The sequence below is a fragment of the Megascapheus bottae genome, chromosome 10 (genome assembly GCF_031878675.1).
Source record: "Megascapheus bottae isolate mThoBot1 chromosome 10, mThoBot2.hap1, whole genome shotgun sequence".
In the NCBI taxonomy this organism is placed as follows: domain Eukaryota; kingdom Metazoa; phylum Chordata; class Mammalia; order Rodentia; family Geomyidae; genus Megascapheus; species Megascapheus bottae.
Window position 1 is genome coordinate 53,792,397 of NC_143518.1, and position 21,001 is coordinate 53,813,397.

Consider the following 21,001-nt stretch of genomic DNA (forward strand, 5'->3'; position numbering starts at 1 on the left):
CACTTCCTGGAACTCTGGCTTGGGAAAGAAAACACTGAGGCTAATCTAGAAATAGATAAGCCCATAGTTTCCACAGCGGGTAAAGACCCCTTGAGCACCCCAGACTGCTCGGCTAGATTATCTGGGCCCTGGAATTAGGCATTATTAAGGGTAGTACTTTGCCTGAAATTTTTCCTCTCCTGGCGGCCTCTGCCCACAAGCTGTCAAAATCTCAGGTTTCACCACTGCACCCCAACCACTAAGGTAATGTGTCCATCCTCCTCCTGCCTCAAGAAACCCACGGGATAGGAATTAAGCATCACCCAACATTAACAATATTGGGACTCTAGGGAAGCCTTACCATTGAACTACTTAATGTAACTGAAACACACGTATGAAAAAAAAAAAGACAAACTAATGCCAAGTGTTAAATTGCTGGAAGCAGTAAGGTGGCAGGACCTGGGAGGGATATGGATTTGTTGGGTTAAGAGGGTGCATTTTTCTGAAGAAATAAAATGTTGGGAAATTAATAATGAGCAAAGGACTCCCGTATTGGTGGCTCACAGATGCAATCCTAGCTAGCTAGGTACTCAGAGGCTGAGATCTGAGGGTCCGAGTTCGAAGTGAACCTGGGTAAGAAAGTCCAAGAAGCTACCAAAAAGCTGTAAGTAGAGCTGTGCCTCAGGTGGCAGAGTACCAGCCTTGAGCAAAAGTTTAGAGACAGGGCACTAGAAATAACTGTGGTGAGCAGTGAAGTTGTAGCGATACCTATGTAGTTACCATTCCAACTTCTGCCTTCCAGGAGAAAAAAGTAAAACTAGGGGTTAGCAGAATTATTTAATAGTACAATTTAAGCTGGGAAGCATGGGATTTTATTCGTAGTATATATAGTATTTCTCATGATAACGAATGTAATAGAAAAAACTATTATGTTTCATTGTAATTAAAGTCACAGGTCTCAACAAATCAATCAATTGCTCACACAATTGCCCCTCCACATTATGGAAAAGAATACAGAGGTGTCTGTTTTATGTGAAAAGGTCAATTCTCAAGCATTTACTTTCTAGTTTTTTAAGTCACTTTAAAAATTCCCAAACATGGCCTAGTGGTAGAGTGCTTGCCTAGCATGCACGAAGGCCTGAGTTCAATTCCTGGGTACCACATACACAGAAAATGCCAGAAGTGGTTCTGTGGCTCAAGTAGTAGAGCTCTAGCTTTGAGAAAAACCCACGGACAGTACTCAGGCCCTGAGTTCAGGACCCAGGACTGGCAAAAAAAATTTCCAAGACATATTTGCTAAATATCCAGTGGAACAGAACTCTTGTCATTGAGTGTAAAAATCACAGATTACCAGGATTCTTTCTTTCCTCTTTAGATGACGTGTCGAGTGTTATTCAGACAATCACTTCAGGATTCAATTTTTATTTTTCCCCTATGTCAGTGGACTTTTCTTATGCTTTATTTTGTATAACTTTAAACTGAAATTTAAGCAACGTCTAGTTCATTCCTCTTTTTGGTGTCAAAGTAAATGTGATAGAATAGACCAGTAAAGAAGGTACTAAATGTAACTGCCAAGAGGCTGAGAGCTGCAGATCCCAGTTCAAAGTCAGCAGGAATATCTGCTTGTCTCTTATCTCCAGTTAACCATCAGAAATCAGTTAGCAGAGCCCTTGCTTATCGGTACACCACTCAGCCTTGAGCAAAAAAGCTCAGGCCCTGAAGAAAAACAAAACATAAAAACGTACCTCCCCAAATCAATTGCACAGAAATGAGCAGTCATGTATAAAGCTAATCTTTATTTAGAGAAGGGAGAGAGAGTGACAAAGCAGTTAAATCTGAAAAAGGTACATTGTATGAATATATGAATATGTCAAAATGAAGCCCTGCTGTACAACTAATCAGTATGAATGGAAGTATGGATAAAATTGTAGATATGGATAAAAGTATTACGTTTCCCAGATTTTCTAGATGTCATTAGTATGTTCCAGGATATCCTAAGAGATTTTTATGATTATTTTTTGTTAAGGAATGATATCAAAGGGCTTCAATTTTACAAGTCAGGTTATGAGTTCAATACATCTTGACCAATTCTTCCCTTCCATCCTTCTCCCCCATCCTCTCCTCATCCCATCTCTAACTGCAAGTTATGTAGATCTATTTGTACATAATGTACATTGAATACAATGACTGTATTTGAGAAGTCTTTCTCCCTTCATTTCTGTGCATTATCAGTTTTGACTCTAAAGACTTGAATGGCTCAAAAGACTATAAAACCACTCATTTAAAAAGTGTCAAAATTAACATTTTAGAAAGTGATATGAAATCATATATATATGAAGCATTGTGATATTTATACAGATAAACACTGTATATAAATTGTATAACATTCAAATCAAGATTCTCTCAAATATTTATTGTGTGGTGAAAACATTCTAAGACTCTTCTTCAAGCTTTTTTTAATATGCAATGCATCATTATATATAGTTATCTCACCTATCTGGCTGCAACTTAATTCCTGTGAACTGATACAGGTGCGGTGGCTCACACCTGTAACCCTGATGACTCAGGAGGCTGAGATCTGAGGATTGAGGTTCAAAGCCATCCCTGGCACAAAAGGACCTGAGACTCTTATTTCCAGTTAATCACTGGAAAACAGGAAGTGGGGCTGTGGCTCAAGGGTAGACCTTGAGCTGAAGAGCTCAGGGACAGCATTCAGGCCCAGAGGTAGGGTGGTAACTTTGAGCTGAAGATTCAGCTCAGGGACAGCACCCAGACCAGAGTTCAAGCCCCATGACACCCCCCCCCACAAAAGTTATGCTGCTTTAGCATAACTAATATATTAAGAATCTATAGCAAAATAAGCAAGTTTTTTTGTTTTTGTCCTGGGCCTTGAACTAAGGGCCTGAGCGCTATCTTTGGGCTTTCTCATCAAGGCTAGAGCTCTACCACTTGAGCCACAGTGCCACTTCGGCTTTTTCTATGTATGTGGTACCAAGGAATTGAACCTGGGTCTGGGTCTTCATGCTTGCTAGGCGAGCACTCTAACACTAGGCCAAACTCCTGGTCCAAGTAAGGTAGTGTTTTTAAATAGTAACAATGATTCTTTTATTTCAACTTTTAAAAAGTACAAAATATAGTAGAAAACACTTGTAAAACAGAAAATATCCAGTGTTGGACGTTTTAGTCATGCCCATTCTCTCCACAATTATTTAATATCTCGCTAGTAAACAAAAAGTAGAAATGGATATAAATTTTTTTCTACAAATGATTTAAACGAGTTATGCCTTAAAAATAAAGGAACTACTGAAGCAAGAAAGATGTGTTTATGTGTAAAAAGATAAAAATGTAAAAGAATACTGGCAGAAAGGAAATTAAATAATAACTGGTACATAATAGAATTCTGTACAACTTGTTTTCATATCTCAGTGTTCCTTTCCATTTCTATGTTATGATCATTTGGCAAGGAGAGAAAAGACAGGCTTGTAAACCACAACTCTTAGACAATACATGTCTTTCAGGCATGGAACTGTTTTTCTCTAGCTTTAAGGATCTTGTCCAACAAGAGGAGGGAGGAGCCCAAGAGACAGGCTGAAAGGCAGACTACTGAGAAGGGAGGCCTTGCGGAGTACTGGGAAGTTTCAGAATCTTCATGTAGGCATCTCTACGAAGTTACTTCAGAGACCATTAATCCAGATCTTATTCTGTTGCAATGAAATGGCTCCTTTCCAATCATGTAATTTGAGGTAAGCTCCAGCGTTATAATATGTTGTCAAGGAAGGATGCTGAAATAATAGGATATGTTTATTTAGATAACAGTATGGCAGATAACAGAAACTTCCAAGAATCTATATGCTTAAATGCTAACGATTGTGAGGCTGGTATTAGGTAGAAAATACAAATTCATCAGATGTGTTGGGGTTGTGGTTACTAGGTAGGTCATAAGAAACTGGGTAAATTCAGACTGCTAAGAGAGATTAATGAGTAATTTGACCTGGGCTAAGAAATGTGTTCTCAGAGTTGAGTGAATAAATAAACAGAACCCTGTTCAAGAAACTCTACAGGGCAGTCACAATGCAGGAAGCATTCTGTTGAGTCTTTTCAAAAGGGCAGTAGGCAGTGGCTTGTTGGAAGAGGATCATCTTCAGAAAATATGTCCTCCTACTCTTATTACACTTAAGAGGGAGCTCAGATAGTATATGGAGTTTGAGACAAATGCTTTCCTGGCAGTGCTGAAGCTTCTCCTCTGATGAGGCCCAGTGGTCACAGAACTCCATTATTTGTGCCACTTGATTTTTCACCATTATCCCCTGCCCAGCATTACCTGCTTCCTACTCTCCTCCAAACAGTTCATGACTTTCAATCCACAGTTGTGTCCTTGGCATCTGCCTCTGTGTCACCCACTCTCTCCTGGCACCTAGTTTGGGCACACAAGTCTTATGAATGGAACCTCTCTGAAAGCAGGTGGTACAATAAATCTTTCCTCTTTAAAAATGTGTGTGTATGTGTTTGCCAGTACTGGGCTTGAACTCAAGGCCTGGGTACTGACCAGTAAAACTTCAGAAAAGGGGGCCGGGAATTTGGCCTAGTGGTTAAAGTACTTGCCTAGCATGCATGAAGACCCGGGTTTGATTCCTCGGTACCACATACATACAAAAAAGCCAGAAGTGGTGCTGAGGCTCAAGTGGTAGAGCTCTAGCCTTGAGAAAGTCCAAAGACAGTGCTCAGGCCCTGAGCTCAAGCCCAGGACTGGCCAAAAAAAACAAAAAAACAAAAAACTTCAGAAAAGTAGCTGGTGCTGTGGTTCACGCCTGTAATCCTAGCTACTCAGGGGGCTGAGATCTAAGGATCACGGTTCAAAGCCAGCTCAGGGACAGCCCCCCCCCCCAAAAAAAAAAACTTCAGAAAAGTAAAGTGGCAATTCTGAATTATTTTTAACAAAGCAATGTATATCTCATTTGCCTTCAACAGTAAGGAAAAATGAGATGGAAGACAAAGTCACCAGGAAGCTCTATGTGTACAGAGCATGGTAAATTCACTCTGTCATAGGAAAAATGAAGACACAGTCTGCAGTTGTTTTTTTAGGAAAAACACACATTTCTCTATCTTGGTTAATTACAAAATGCCTACCTTGTGTCCTTACCTTTCCCTGGGCTCCTTCACTATCCTTTGTTAAATTTAGGATTCCTGATGGGTGTAGCTAGAGAAGATCAGGCTTAGATGCATGCAGACCAAGGTCAGAAAGAGGTAGTACTGAGAGAAAGGAAATTTTTTTAGAGTGTAATGCTTTCTGCTACTTATTTTTGGAAGATGGAGTCTGATTCTTTTCTAGAACATTGGTACAATTCTTTCTGACAGTGCCCTGAGGACGTGTGGGTAGGGAATATTAGGATTCCTGGGAATAGCCAGAGAAAGCAAGGAGCAAATATGTGTCTCTGCATGATACAGAAAAGTGGAAGTCTGAATTTGCAAGAAGCCTGAAAACTGAAATATGGGTTAAGTTGAATAGTCAGTAAAGATTTGAGCATCTGATGAGCCAAAGAGGGAGTGAAGGGATGGAGAGAGGGAGGGGGGAGAGGGGGGAAGGGGGAGAGAGGGGGAGAGGGAAAGGGATGGAAGTTAGGGATGGTCCCAGGAGAGAGAAGAACTGGGAGGTCATGTGAAGTAGAGAAATTAGTGAAAGTAAAGCATCAGGGAAAAGGAAAAATGAGTGTCCAGAGGATCTGGAGAGATTCCGTATACTAGTGGAAACTGGAGGACTTGGGGATGATATTCTGAATGCCATTTCTCAAAGGTTCACAGTAGCTGGGCGCCACTGGCTCATGTCTATTAATTCTAGCTCCTGAGGAGACTGAGATTTGAGGATGGTAGTTCATAGCCAGCCCTACTAAACTGCTCCATGACAGTCTGTAAGTTAACTACTCAGAAGCCAGAAGTGGAGGTATGGCTCAAGTGTTAAAATGCTAATCTTGAGAAAAATACTAAGCAATAGTGCAAGGCTATCGGTTCAAACCTTAGTCTGGGCACGCACGTGCACACACAAACACACACACACACACAATTATAGTATATATCGCAAAACTATAGGAATACTCTGAAGAAGAAAAACCACTGTGCCTGGCCACAGTACTGGTTGTCATTACATAAAACCACTGGAAAAGGCAATATTCCAGGAAAATAAATCAATGAATGAGTAAATCAAGGCATTTTCAGTGAATGAGGTAGTTTCTAAGTTTTGGCACCATGTCCTATTTAGTGCAGCATACTATTCCAATTCTGTTTCCATGGGCAACATTTGAATTATTACATTTTGAATTCACTATAAGAGCAGGTACCTGTTGTTCTCTTGACTTGATAGCAGAGCTTGAGGCTGGGCACTGCTGCTCTCTGAAGGGCACAAACTGATACTCACATCTTTACTCTTTCCACGGGTAATAGCGCTAATCGGTAGGGGGAGGAAACAAAAAAGATGACTTAATCATCTCAAGAAACTAACTTGCATTTTGTGGTTGGCATTATAATTTGTTTCAAATGCCTGTGTTCTTTGCAGGATATATAAAACACAAAAGATAACCATTGCTCATCTTCCAACACTAAGTGAAAACTTGGATTAGGACATATTAAAACCACCCTCTATATTGTGTTAGAAGACCCTAAATTACTTATAGATAGGTACCCTTGTTTCAAAGCATTTCCCTATTTGTAAAGTAATTTTGATTAGTAATAGGAGTTACTAGAAGATTCTGACAGATTTCATGATACGAGTGGCACTTTATTGCAATCATTTTGGTCAGTGGTCAATGAGTGCGTGACTCTGGAAAGTTCCATTTTACATAAAAGCACTGCCCACAGCAAAGAAAGTAGCAGTAATTGTCTTGAGATATGGTCGTCTGGCTTTCTGAGCTACATGTCTATATATACAACCAACCTTAGGTCATACATAACTAAAGACAAGTTTGACTCTACTGAACATAGACCTTTTCCTTGCCATTGTTTAGTGAACACAGTAAAACAGCTATTTATGTGGCATTCCCCTTGTATTAAAGGACTGGTAGTGTGGTTTTAGTAATACGCCTTCCCAGAAGGAACAAAACACGGAGTTCAATCTCCAGTACAGCCCCCCACCCACACCAAGAAAAAAAAGTAGAATGGCCAGTTTCTGGTGATGATAATCCTAAGTGCTCAGAGGCAGAAAAGGGAGGACCATAGTTCTAGGCTAGGCTAACAATTAAGTTTACAGATGTTCATAGAAACATAAAAAGCTGAGCCTGCTAGCTAAGGTGGGAAGCATAAATAGGAGAGTAAAATAAAAAAAACCAAGAAGCTATCTAAAATATAGAGCAAAAAGGGCTGGAGGCATAGCTCAAGAGTTCTAGAGCACCGACCTAGTGAATGCAAAGCCTTGAGTTCAAACCCTAATACTCCCCAAGAAAAAAGAATTTACAGTAAGAGGAAATATTTAATCATGCTAATATCACTATTAATCTTGTCCAACTTACATTTTCTGACATTCAGAACGAAAAGAGTTGTGTTTAGAGAGGTAGGAATTATTACATGTTTAACAGGCAAACAAAACAAAGTTGAGAGAGGAATGTCTCTTTCTTTCTTTACTAGAAATTCAATACAAGACCTCACATATACTAAGCAAGTGCTCTATCGCTTTTGTTTTGTATTTTGTTGAGATAAGGCCTTACTCACTTTACCTGAAGCTGGCCTGAAATTCAAGACCCTCCTGCCTCTCAAGAAGCTGGGTGTAAAGGCACGATTCACCATGTGTGTCTAGATAGGACTGTGTCTTGCCTAGGATTTCAGAGTTGGTATGTGCTATTTAATCAGGTTTTTTGGATTGCAAAGCCTGTTCTCACCTGGAATACCAAAAGGCCTATTCCAGGGCTACTTGCTAAACACTTTTGTTTTATAAAGGAAACAAATCAATTGTAGATTTGTGTTTTGAGTTGACATGCAGGATTTAAAAACGGAGAATAACAGCTAACTCATTACTACTTTTTCATTGCGTGGCTCTTCTTTGCTATCTCATGGAACTGGGGACAAGAAGACCATGAGTCTGGGGCCAGCCAGGGGGATAAGAATGGGATCTGTGTTGGGCTGGGAGTTTAGCTTAGTGGTAGAGTGCTTGCCTAGCATGCACAGAGACCAGGGTTCGATTCCTCGGTACCACATACATAGAAAAAAGCTGGACGTGGTGCTGAGGCTCAAGTGGTAGAGTGCTATCCTTGAGAAAGTCCAAGGACAGTGCTCAGGCCCTGAGCCCAAGCCCAGGACTGGCAAAAAAAAAAAAGGGATCTGTGGTTGAGAGAGAGTAGAGGGCTTGGTGATTCAGATGTGTGGGTATGGCAAGTGCACCCATGCACTTGTTTGAAAGAGGGTAGAACTATTTTTCTCCCTCTTTCTGTGTGTGTGTGTGACTTCTATTTTTGTCTCACTTTAGTTTCTTAGTAAACTTCCAGATGACTTATGAAACTTCCGATAGTGTCCTATGTCAGAGGCAGACTTAGCCAGCCTGGTTCCAGGCCTGCTGTGTAGTCTCCTCAGCATAGCCTTTTCCATCTATACTCTTCCAAGTTAAGCTGCTCTTCTGGCAGAATTACCCAAATGAAGCCCATGGCCCTGGCACCCTGTGAGGCAGGTGCACCTGCTATACTGTATCTCTACTGTGTCTCTTCTGTGACTCACTCCTTGTGTGTGAACAATGAATAGTAACTTCCACACAGTTGCACCAACTCGGCCCTAGCGCACTCATGGAAGATGATGATGATGGATCTGCTCAACAGATTTTATGAGACTTCTACATCCGGAGGATTTCAATTGAAATGAGAACCACTTTCCACAGGGTTAGTTACGGATTAATTCTGACATGAAGACAAAGGATATTTTGTGATCACTGTGCAGTCATTAGCTCAGGAAATGTAATGTTTTGGAAATGTTTACAGATGCCACAGATGTAACAGTTTTCACTGTAAGATGCTTTGCCACATGAGGGGTTGACCTCCCTGAGTTTTGAGGATAAAAAGGGCCAAGTATGCTCTGCCCTGACATATCCCTGGTTGATCTAGACAGGGGGCAATGGTTCTATAATGAACTTGATTTAATAAATGTGGAAGAAACAGGAGTGGGAAGCCCTGTTTTGTTTTGTTTCATTTTGCAGGTACTAGGGCTTGAACTCAAGGCTTGGGTGTTTCCCTTGAGCTTTTCTACACAAGGCTAGTGCTTTACCATTTGAACCATACCTTCACTTCTGGCTTTTTGCTGGCTAGCTGGAGATGAGAGTCTCATGAACTTTCCTGCCTAGACTAGCTTCCAATCACAATCTTCAAATCTCAGTCTCCTGTGCAGCTAGGATTACAGGTGTATGAGCTACCAGCTCCCCATTCACTAATACCTTAAGCAACAACAGCAAGAATGAAAATAGTCCTCTTTCTGCTCATTTTCTCGATTCCTTCTGGAAAAAATGCACACACACACACACACGCACACACACACATATATTATGTATGTATTTATTTTTTGCCAGTTCTATGCCTTGAACTCTGGGCCTGAACACTATCGCTCCTTTTTACTCAAGGCTAGTGCTCTGCCACTTGAGCAACATAACCACTTCTGGCTTTTTCTGTGATTAACTGGAGGTAAGAATAATCTTATGGACTTTCCAGCCCAGGCTGGCTTTGAACTGTAATCTTCAGATCTCAGTGGGCATGAGCCACTGGTGCCCATTTGAAAATGTTATTTTAAAAAAGTTACCATATGCATTTCCTTTGTTCTAAATAATTCCTTTCCTGATTTTGTGTCAAGGACCTGCCTCATAAGAATGTCCACATTTGTTATGTCATAGTGGTTTTTGTTTGAGAATTTCTTTTACTTTCCTTTGACCTACAAAAGGACATTAATACAGCGTCCTTTTTCTTGGAGAACGTGGCTGTACTTACCGTTTTTTGTACTTGGGAATTATATAACATAACACAATGATGGATAAAATAAGGATGAGCACACCAAAGGAGAGACCTAGGGAGGAAAACAAAATAATTAAATGCAGGGGGAAAATCACATTCAGATACTTTAAATTCTACCTTAATAACTATTATTCCTAAAGGTTGCCAAGCAACTGTAAGTTCTGCTGTATCTCAGGGTTAAATGTTGACCTTTAAGAAGTCGGTGGAAGTTGGGCACCAGTGGCTCACGCCTGTAATCCTGGCTCCTCAGGAAGCTGAGATCTAAAAATCACGGTTCAAAGCCAGCATGGGCACCAAAGCTCATGAGACGCTTATGTCCAATTAACTGCTATGATTCAAAGTGGTAGAACACTAGCCTTGAGCTGAAGAGCTCAGGGACAGTGCCCAGGCCCAGAGTTCAAGCCATGCTACCGACCAAAAAAAACCCAAAATAGGTGGAAAATGTCATGGGGCTGTAGTAGTTCTTGCAGCCTGCCCATGTTTGTTCTGTAAGGCAAGACATAGGATACCTCAAGTAACAGGAATTCGCTATGGAACAAACCCTATTATAAAACTTGTTCTGCCAAGCTCATGCCTGTAATTCTAGCTACTCAAGGGGCTGAGATCTGAGGATTGTGGTTTGAAGCCAGTAAAGTCCGTGAGACTCATATCTTCAGTTAACTAGCAAAAGCCAGAGGTAGAGTTGTGGTTCAAGAGATAGAGAACCAATCTTCAGTGGAAAAAGCCAAGTGGGAGTGTGAGGCTCTAAAGCCCTGGTATGAGCACCGAAAACAAAAACAAAATAAAACACCTATTCTTATATAGACAAAACACAGAACTTAGCAAACTGGTCTTGGTCCTTTCAGTTTATGGAAATAGGCAGGATTACCATCTGGAAGCAAAGCGGAAGTTGCTGCTTCCTCACTTTGAAATAAGCCTCTTTCTTTCTTTTTCTTTTCTTTTCTTTTCTTTCTTTCTTCCTTCCTTCCTTCCTTCCTTCCTTCCTTTCCTTCCTTCCTTCCCTTCCTTCCTTCCTTCCTTCCTTCCTTCCTTCCTTCCTTCCTTCCCTCCCTCCCTCCCTCCCTCCCTGCCTCCTTCTTCCCTGCTTCTCCCTCCCTCCCTCTCTCTCACATCTATGTATCCCATATCTCATATCTATGTATGCATTTTAATTGAACTTATCATAAAAGATCTTTTGATCTCTTTTTACACTGTACTCATGACAAATAGCTAAGTAAGGTCCAAGTTAAGTAAATACATACTTACTCTCAAAGAAACCACAATTCCTCAGCAAACCCTTCACAAAACTTACCAACGATAAGAGTAGTACGGGAGCCTAAAAGGGAAGACAGAAATCACAAGAACATCAGTCTGGCACACAACATACACCAACAGTCTCTTGTGTTTAGGGAAAAAAACCTGTTCTAAATTTTCGTTAGGACTCAGTTAATTGTTTTTTCTTTTTTTTTTTTGCCAGTCCTGGGCTTGGGCTTAGGGCCTGAACACTGTCCTTGGGTTTTCTCAAGGCTAAATAAAGCTCCACCACTTGAGCCACAGCACCACTTCTGGCTTTTATTGTATGTATGTGGTACCGAGGAACTGAACCTGGGTCTGTGTGCATTCTAGGCAAGCACCTCTACCACCAGGCCAAACTCCCAGCTTCAGTTAATTCTTCTCTTGTACTGGGTTTGAACTTGGTGCTTGTGCTTGCTAAGGAGGTACTCTACCACCTGAACCATGCCTCTAGCCTATTTTGCCTTCTAGTTATTTTCTCAATAGGCTGGTCTGGACTGCTATTCAACAATGAGAATGGAGCGGGGGCCTGCGCTCTGCTGCATGGAAGGCACTCCCTGGCCCATCCTGATATGTTTTCTTGAAGGCCTGCTTTCCCACTGAACTATGGCCTAGCTGTTAGGCTCCCAGTCTATAAAAAAATCATGTGATACATGTGACTCTAAAGTGATATACACAAAGACAACACAGAGTAGTCCCTGAGGAGAGTGAGGAGAGAAAAGCTGGTCCTCTTCTCATCACTGTAGGCTTGGGGAAGAGTGAATGGCTAGACTGTGAAGAAGTATGGTGTCAGACACTGGTGGCTCAGATCTGAGGAATGTGGTTTGAATTCATCCCAGGCAGGAAAGTCCCTGAGACTCAACTCTAACCTCCACAAAGTGGTAGAGTGCTAACTTAGCAAAAGAGTTCAGGAACAGTACCGAGTGTGGGAAAGAAGCTATCTCTGCTGTCACTCCTTAGTTTATAGATGAATCTAGGAACCAAGTTAATAAGGCTCATTAACAACACAAAATTAGACCAGTTTTGATTTATATACACTTGGGGATCTGAAGAAATGACCTAAGCAGATGTTTATTTTAGACTTTTTAGAGGAAAAGCAAACTCGTGAAGGAATGATGGGACAAATGGATTTATGGAGCTGGGTTAGTTCTAGGAACATCATTAAGAAAAATGCTGGGTGCTGGTGGCTCACCTTTGCAATTCTACTCATAAAGCTAAGATCCGAGTATCAAGGTTCAGAGACTGCCTACGAAGACCAAAAGCCAAAAGCTGAAAGTGGAGGTGGGGTCTCAAGAGGAAAAGCACCAGTCTTGAACAAAAAAGTCAAGTGAGAGTATGAGGCCTTGAATTTGAGCCTCAGTATCAAAAATAGAAGGAAGAGGGATGAGGAAAAAGAGGCGAATACAAATATCAGTTTACTTATTCTGGTGAAGTACAGCTTCACTTTCTAGTTCTTGATAAAGTTCCTGTCTTGATAAGGGGCAGATGTTCCCCCGAAAGAATTTTTTTTCTTTGCAGTGCTGAGGATCCAACCCAGAGCCAAGTGCATTAAAGCAGACAGATAGCATTACCACTGAGCACTATTCCTAGTCCCAGAAAACAGTCTAGGGAAGGCACAGGCTAAATGGCCCTTCCTGCAATTGTAGGTCCTCACGTGATCTCATCATGAGACAATTGCTATTTCAATTTGTCGTTTTCTTCCTTGAGATGACATAGCATTGACTCCGTTATTAGTATATGCCATAAATATCACATTACACTTGATGCAGGATGGGTGAATGAATGAATGCAAAGTCAGCACAGCAAAAAGGGCTACATTCTTTGCCCTTGTACTTACTAGATGTACATAAGGCCAGAGGAGGCTCCCATCTGTTATTGGCCTGGCACTGGCTCCAGGAGCTGCCCTCCAACGTGTACCCATCCTCACACTCTAGAGTTATGTGCTCCCCATAATGATATTCTTTAATTTCTATCTCCTTCCGGATTCCATCCATAGATGGTGGGAGGCTGCATTTCATTTCTGAAATCAGAAAAATCAGAGGCAAGCTGTTTATTGTTAGTTGCAATCATCCCAATAGAAATATCTGTAATGCTACACTTACTTTGGATTTGACAAAAGGGAGAGATGTTGTCAATCAAGAGTTGATTGAAAGGTCAACTGACCTTTGATCCTTCCAAACCTCCTATGATTTAACATCCATTTCTGTTATACAGTGGAGGAACATGGAACACTTTTGATTATTCATTCTGCAACTGGAAAGTTCTAGAAGGCTGAGGACTTAAGACAATCACTTTCTTTCTATACCTGGACCCACTTGGGTCATACTGCAAGGAAACAGCAGGCTCATTTAATTCTTTCAAGATATATAATACATACTGGTATTTTTGATCAGTTGTATACGTATCTCTAGCCCATTTCTATACCTAGAGAAGTCATGATTCTGAATTTGAAGTATATTTTTCTACTTAATTTTCTTCATCTAACTGTTCCTTTTGTTTGCTTTTCTGCCTACCTATCATTACTTTCTACAACTTCAAGCAAACCCTCTTTGTCTTATCAGAAGAGGCTCAAAATTAGCCTCAGGTATCATTTTTCCTTTAGCGTTATCATGTGATCTTCAGAGTTTTGTAAAAAAATAGTAGGATGGGTTTGTTAACAACAGACCCTTTCTATAAACAGTAAGTTCACGGAATGAAGCAGAAGAATCTTTTCTTTTACCAAAGTCCCTGGCTGATTTTTGCACATGTTCTGGATGAAAATCCACTAGTATGAAACATGCTTGAAGAGGACAATTAAGACAAAATGTATTATAAATATTCAATATTTATCACATCTGAATAAGTAACTAATAAGTGAGAAGAAAGCAGCTCCCAGCAAAGAGTATATTCCCCTTTCATTTTTAGGAGAACTTTCCCAGTGTCTCTACCTCTATCTCTGAAATATTTTTTTAATTTTCATAGATTTTTATGTGACAGAAACGTAAGAACGTCTAGTCTGTGTGTGCGTGTGTGTGTGTAGTGGAACTTGAACTTAAAGAGCCTCGTGCTTTCTCTCCCTTGGCTTTTTCTTAACTCAAGGCTACTGCTCTACCATTTGAACCATGCTTTCACTTGCAACACATGAGCTTGTAGATGTGAGTGAAGCCACAGAAGTGAGTCTTGTGTGTACTCTATTCTTGCTGATTAGCACAGAAATGTCAGTGTTCTTTCTGTGATGGGTTTTTCTGTCTCTAGAATGAGAGTGCTGGCAGCATCAGAGTGATTTCTGAGACTCTGGGGAGAGGCAGGACTCTATGTCTCTGTCCCTGATGGACTATAGAATTCTGGGGCACATCCAGAGATGACCCCCTGCCCAGTCTGCACTTAGCCTAGCATTTCTAAAAAGAAAGAATACATGAAATAATAAATAAAACAAAGTAAAACCATTTAACTTCATTTTCTAGACTAAAACCACCCCACATTTATTTATGTATTGACTGATTGCCAATCCTGGGGCTTGAACTCAGGGCCTGAGCACTGTCCTTGGGCTTTCTCGAGGCTATCACTCTACCACTTGAGCCACACCACCACTTCTGGCTTTTTCTGTGTATGTGGTACCAAGGAATTGAACCCAGAGTTTCGTGCATGCTAGGTGGGCACTACCACTAGGCCAACCCTACGCACAAACTAGGTAACAAGGACTAGTTATTGGGTCTCTCTGACCTTAATTTTCTCCTCTGTGGAGCTGCAAGGATAAGATCCTTATTTCTTCAAATTTTTTAGGGCAAACCAAATAACATGTAAAAATATCTCAGAATCCTATCTAGTCACGGGATATCTTTTTTCGTTTGTTCTAGTCCTGGGGCTTGAGCCAAGGCTTTGGGCGCTGACCCTGAGATTTTCAGCTCAAGGTTAGCACTCTACCTCAGAAGTTTCTGGTGTGTTGTTAGGTATAGGGTCTTATTGAGTAGTAGAGCTAATCCTTGGAAGATCCTTGGGAATCCTGCCTTCCTACTACCTGTGCTTCTTTTCGCTTTTCCACCAATAATCATTCACCAGTCCGGTACCACTGGTTCACATCTGTAATCCTAGCTACTCTGGAGGTTGAGATCTGAAGATCAAGGTTTGAAGCCAGCCTGGGAAGGAAAGTCCATGAGACTATCTTCAGTTAATCCCCCAAAGCTGGAAGTAGAGGTGTGGCTCAAGTGGTAGAGTACCAGCCTTGAATGAAAGACCTAAGGGACAACTCCCAGACCCTGAATTCAAGCCTCAGTACTGGTATTATCCTCTCAATCTTGTTAACTCATTGTCATGTCAATGTAAAGTTATGTCAATATAAAGTCAATCTTACCAGCCTTGTGACAAATTTCCAGTAAGAACCCAGAATAAGAAATATCAAGAAGTGAGAGGATACCTTTGCAATAATGATCAAATTCGCTCCAGGTTCTCTGATGTGTGCAAAATATGAAGCCCCTCCCCACCAACAGGTAGCCGGGGTCACAGATATAGTTGACTTTCATTCCAGGAAGATATGACGATGTGTTTTCGCCAATGTAGTACCCATTCTGGATTTTGGGTGGATGTGGGCAAGCTAAGACCAAGTTCACACACAAACCAAAAAAAGACACTGAGTTCAGCTGAGAAGTGCAAATATAGCAACCCAGGCATCTCAGGTTATCATGAACTGCTGCTTTTAGCTAACTGGGTAGAAGATTGAATCTTTGACCCAGAAACTCAGTATTTAGACACAGTTCTCTGAATTCTCTACTTGCAAACTGCATCAGATAGGACAGGTGTCCACAGACTACCAATCCAATGCTCTGCTCTTCCTGGTGGATGGGGAGCTTATAATAACTAGCAGAGCCTCAAATGAGCCTAAGATCATCAGGGACTCTCATTTAAAGCCAGATGAGTATGTTTTTTGTTTTTTTTTTTTGTAATATGATACAGGGACTAAGCATATCCTAAACTTCCACTGATCCAGGTTATCCTAAGCTGCTTTTGTTAACGGGGAGATGAAGAACTAGTCCAATGTAGGCAGCTTGAACAAAATATGAGAAATAACAGAATAGAATATCTATATCTGAATTCCATTAGCTACGCAAAGCATTATCCATTCTGAAGTAAGTCATGGATTGCTATCTAGTATAGCAAACTACATTGATCTCATATAGAGAGAATATATCTAGTATCGCTAGTATGTATCTATCTAGTAAAAAGACAACTAATAGTAGCCATGTCATTTGCTCTGACACTTTTCAGTGTTTTGAAACTACTCTCTACAAAATCTGGATTTTACCAATTCTCTTCACTTTCCAACTCTCTACTTTCAACTCAGGAAAATCCATCAGAAGACAAATTTTTTTTCGATGTTTTTACATGTAGGCATTTTTGTCTCTACCATTCCTAACAAAGCCACATTCACAAGCAAAACTCACTAAAGGAATATGGCAATCCTTGCCTAAATTGTCAACCCATTTAGAATGTGTAGAAGCGGATACTAACTAGAAGGAACAAAGAGTTCGCAGCGAGGGGGAGGTCCACTCCAAACCCCATTCCCTTGACTGTCACTGGTGCAGCGGATGGTGCTGTCCCCTGTGAGGTTGAAGGTCATCCTTCTGTCTGGGTGGGGGTCACATGTGTAAGACACTTCTTTTCCATAGGGAATATCTCCCAGAAGCGTGCTCGTGTGTCTTCCATTTAGAATGGTTGGAGGACTTGGGCAAAATATTTCTAGAAAGAAGGTAAGTGTTGGAAGTTCTGTAAGAGTTCCAGTGAAGAGAACTGACAGGCTAATGGTGCCTTGTGAATGGGTTATTCACATTTTTTTTTAAAGTTTAGAAAAGATATAACTTACAAGAGTGGAATTTGAATCTCTAATTTTGCTAAGAAAGAACTGAGCTATGGTCTAAATGTTGTCTTTTGTGCAGGACAGAAGCCTGGACCACTTAGTTGGCTCAGTTTTTAATGAATTTGGAAAACGATTCATTTGTTTTGACAGAACTATGGGTTGCATATTTGCTAAAGAAGCAAGTGCTTTACTAACGAGCCACATTCTTTAAAAATATTTATTATTATGTTTTTTTTTTTTTTTGGACTGAGGGAATTGAACCCTGGGCCTCATGCATGCTAGGCAAGTACTCTATCACTAAGCCACATTCCTTGCCCCTGGAGCCACATTCTTAATCCCTGAAGTCTATAGTTCTTTTTAAAGAAAAATTTAAAAAATTATCCTGTTCATCGTCTGTTTCCCAACTAGAAAACAATCTCCATGAAAAAAGTTTTTCCTACTCATTACTCTTTCTACATATGATAAATCCTCTGTTGGTAAACAATACAGACTAAATAATATACAGGCTGAATAAACAAGCTTAGATAAGTTGGGTTAAAAGAGCATAAAGCATGTAGAGAGATTACTTCTTGATGACAAAATTAAGAAGTAAATAAACAAAATTTGCCATACCTTTACATAACTTAATCCTCTAACAGTTCTCTCCCATGAAGCTCAACATTATTGAGCTTTTTATAAGTACAGGTTCATGTCATAATGCATTGACAGATAAGACCAACAATACCTCTCTTGAATAAAGAAGTATTTTTTTTCAGCAGTAAAGATCCAGACAGCTGATAATACATGAGGCAAAACACAGGAAAATGAAGGGGAACTACGTGGGCTGCTTTCCACTCACGTTCACACACGGGAACACTGCTGTCCCACTGCACATTTATTCCATCCAAGACACAATGACTAGTTGAGCTGCCTTTTAATCGGAACCTAAAAACAAAACAAAACAGAAATAGGTTGAATAATTCCCACATCTCCTTTTTATGAGTAGATGTTCAGATTCCTCCCTTGGACCTGAAGAGAATTTGATTCCTAGGCTTAGGCCCTGATCAAAGTCTCATTTCATTAGAGATCTGAGCTCATCAGTACCTTTCAACACCCTGCTAACAAAGTGTTTAGAGCGGGTGGGCATAGTCATCATACAGACTCCACCACCCACCATCTGCTGGGGACCAGACTTCCTCATGAGCACAGACTCATGATCTTCAGAGCCCATCTTTCCTTGATGGCCTGTCAGCTTCCTACTTGTCCTCATCAGCAGGTCAGGAGGGAAAGAGCTCTTGATTCAGGTGAACAAATAAAGAGAGGAACTAGGAAAAAAATAGGAATTGTTCTTCTTGCTACTGTAATTGCTTTGTGCGTGTATGTGTGTGTGCCAGGATCTTAGCACTCTCCCTGAGCTTCTGCAGCTCAAGGCTAGCCATAGCTCCACTTTGGATGTTAACTGGAGTCAAGAGTCTTATGAACTTTCCTGTTCTGGCTGGCCTTGAACCATGATCTTTACAGTAGCTCGGATTATTAGGCATGTGACACCAGTGTCTGGCTACTGCTATTTCAATAGATAAGAAGGAAGATCACAGAAGTATACTGAAACAAATGTTCTGAATGGGGAGAGCGAGGGGGGAAGGGAGGAGTCTGTTACACTAAAGTGCACTCAGGAGGCTGAGATTTAAAGATCATGACTTGAAGCCAGCACAGGCAGGAAAAGTCTATGCGACTCTTAGCTCTAATTAACCGCCAGAAAACTGAAAGTGGAGCTGTGGCCCAAAGTAGTAGAGTGCCAGCATTGAGCAAAAAAGCTCAGGGACAGTGCCCAGGCCCTGGGTTCAAGCCCCATGACCTGCAACAAAACAAACAAAGACCTACCCTTCCATCAAAAGTACATGACCTTCTACTAAGTCAGGGTGTGGTGCGTGCATGTGTGTGAACTTTTGAACTATCTAGTACTGATTCTCTGGTCTTTTTCTTCTTGGTCACACTCACCCCTCATTACAAATGAAGGTCACTTTTGATCCAAGTTGTAGATTCAGTGGGAGTTTCACATGACCGTGAGGGAGCTGGCCAGTGATGTTATCACATAATTGCACTAGAAGGGAAAAAAGAAAAGAGGAATTAAGTCTGCTGTGAGAGAGGCAGAGTTATGCAAAAGCCAGTTGAGAGTCTAAACACCTGCACAGGTGGGGGCTGCAGGACTCCAGTCTCCCTGGGGTGTACAGTTCAGAGATGCCTCGCCTCTGAGGCCATACCCGGGGCCACAGATGTAGAATACCTCCTGCCCTACTAAAAAGTTGTCCTGGCTTGGGATATACCGGCCATGCAGGATTTCAGGAGGAGGCTGGCATCCTGGGGAAAGAGAATCAGAGCACTGTTAATGCCACAAAAACATTTTTTTTCCCTTCAGTGGCAAGCTGGCTAAAAATATGGAAATTACAGTGTGTGAATACATATATATATATATATATGTACATATATATATATACAGGATTTGAACAAATAATGAACAAACAAAAAACAAGGAATGGACCTATAGTCTTATACATACAGCATGCAACATCCTGGCTTGTCTTGCTCAAAGTCATAAAACTGATCCACTGAAAAATGTGTGACTAGAACTAAACAGATTCTTTAGGTTTTTTTTTTTTTTTTTTGTGACAGTCTTGGGCTTGAGCTCAGGGCCTGAGCACTGTCCTTGGACTTTCTCAAGGCTAGAGCTCTACCACTTGAGCCTCAGCACCGCTTCCAGCTTTTTTCTATGTATGTGGTACTGAGGAATTGAATCTGGGCCTTCATGCATGCTAGGCAAGCACTCTACCACTAGGCCAAACTCCCGGCTCCTTAAGGTTTGTGTCTTCTATAACATCTGTAAGAGTGTGGTGGCTCACGCCTGTAATCCTAGCATCCTCAGGAGATCTGAGGATGGTGGTTCAAAGCCAGCTTGGGCACTAAAGAACCTGAGACTCTTATCTCCAATTAATCACGAGAAAACGGGAAATGCCTGTGGCTCCAGGGGTAGGGCAGTAGCCTTGAGCTGAAGAGCTCAGGGACAACACCCAGGCCCAGAGTCTAAGCCCCATGACCCCCCTCCCCCCCCCAAAAAAAAGAATACATCTGTGCTTAAGGAATCCTAGTTCCTGCTAGAATTTTTTCAAATTCTGTTCACATGGAATAAAATTACTATGGTTGGTGGGTTTTGTATCTTTACCCTGACTACAATGGCTAGAAGATGGAAGACTCCAATTGTTTTACTTCCAGAGCTCTGGTCAAGTGCTAAGAACCAGTAGTGTATATACCAAATGAAAAGGTAAGAAAGTAACCACGCATTCTCTTTCTAGAGATTGTTCCTGCAGTGGTGGCCTTCAGAGCTTTCATAGCCAGAGCAATATGGGCTCCCCAGAGACTAGCTACATGCTGGCAGCAGAGGGGTGCCTGTAGCACTGCCAGGGCCTGCAACGTGAGCACTGAGTACTGGCTCCGTGCTCTCGTCTTGGGGCATAGCTGCTTCCTGATGTCTGTGACGCTGCCTTCTTCCTGCTCTTCTTGCCTTTCCAACCTCTTTGCAATCCATTCTTTGCATGAAACAAACCTGCCCAGTCCTTGAAGAATCTGGCAGAGCAAAGGCTCTGGAGAGAGGTAGATGTGGCTTCTAACCTTTGTTCTATAAGTTGGTATTTGCTTTATCTTGGAAAAACAAACCTAGCAGACACTGTCTCTGTAAAGGAAGGACAGAGTGGTAATTGCCTCATGGATTTATTTTCAGAATAAAATGTGCACATTTCCTGTAACGGAGGTGGCTGCATAATTAGATGAATCATCCAGCTTTAGCAATTGTTGTTAGATGTGTAATGGATAGGTGATGGCGGCCAGAGATAGTGATGTGGGTAGAGAGCGCCTTTGTGTGAGAGTCACAAGGACACATGCATTCTTTTTTTTATGTCTATATAGTTATGTTGATATTTCCATT

The 21,001-nt window shown here is 41.2% G+C and overlaps 1 protein-coding gene across 1 annotated transcript in view; it reads right to left on the bottom strand.

Annotated features, from left to right (window-relative positions):
* Positions 1 to 3,059: 3,059 nt before the first annotated feature.
* Positions 3,060 to 21,001, bottom strand: part of LOC150058452 (complement receptor type 1-like) — a 34,574-nt gene continuing 16,632 nt past the window's right edge. Inside the window, exons 6-16 of the mRNA XM_090341286.1 lie at positions 19,210 to 19,383; positions 19,024 to 19,126; positions 17,885 to 17,970; positions 16,701 to 16,928; positions 15,610 to 15,786; positions 13,054 to 13,236; positions 11,236 to 11,259; positions 9,921 to 9,996; positions 6,312 to 6,416; positions 4,301 to 4,393; positions 3,060 to 3,761 (exon numbers count right to left, since the gene is read on the bottom strand). Of these exons, the coding sequence (XP_090197412.1) occupies positions 4,336 to 4,393; positions 6,312 to 6,416; positions 9,921 to 9,996; positions 11,236 to 11,259; positions 13,054 to 13,236; positions 15,610 to 15,786; positions 16,701 to 16,928; positions 17,885 to 17,970; positions 19,024 to 19,126; positions 19,210 to 19,383 (1,214 nt within the window). The 3' untranslated portion in view covers positions 3,060 to 3,761; positions 4,301 to 4,335. The remainder of the gene's footprint in view (positions 3,762 to 4,300; positions 4,394 to 6,311; positions 6,417 to 9,920; positions 9,997 to 11,235; positions 11,260 to 13,053; positions 13,237 to 15,609; positions 15,787 to 16,700; positions 16,929 to 17,884; positions 17,971 to 19,023; positions 19,127 to 19,209; positions 19,384 to 21,001) is intronic.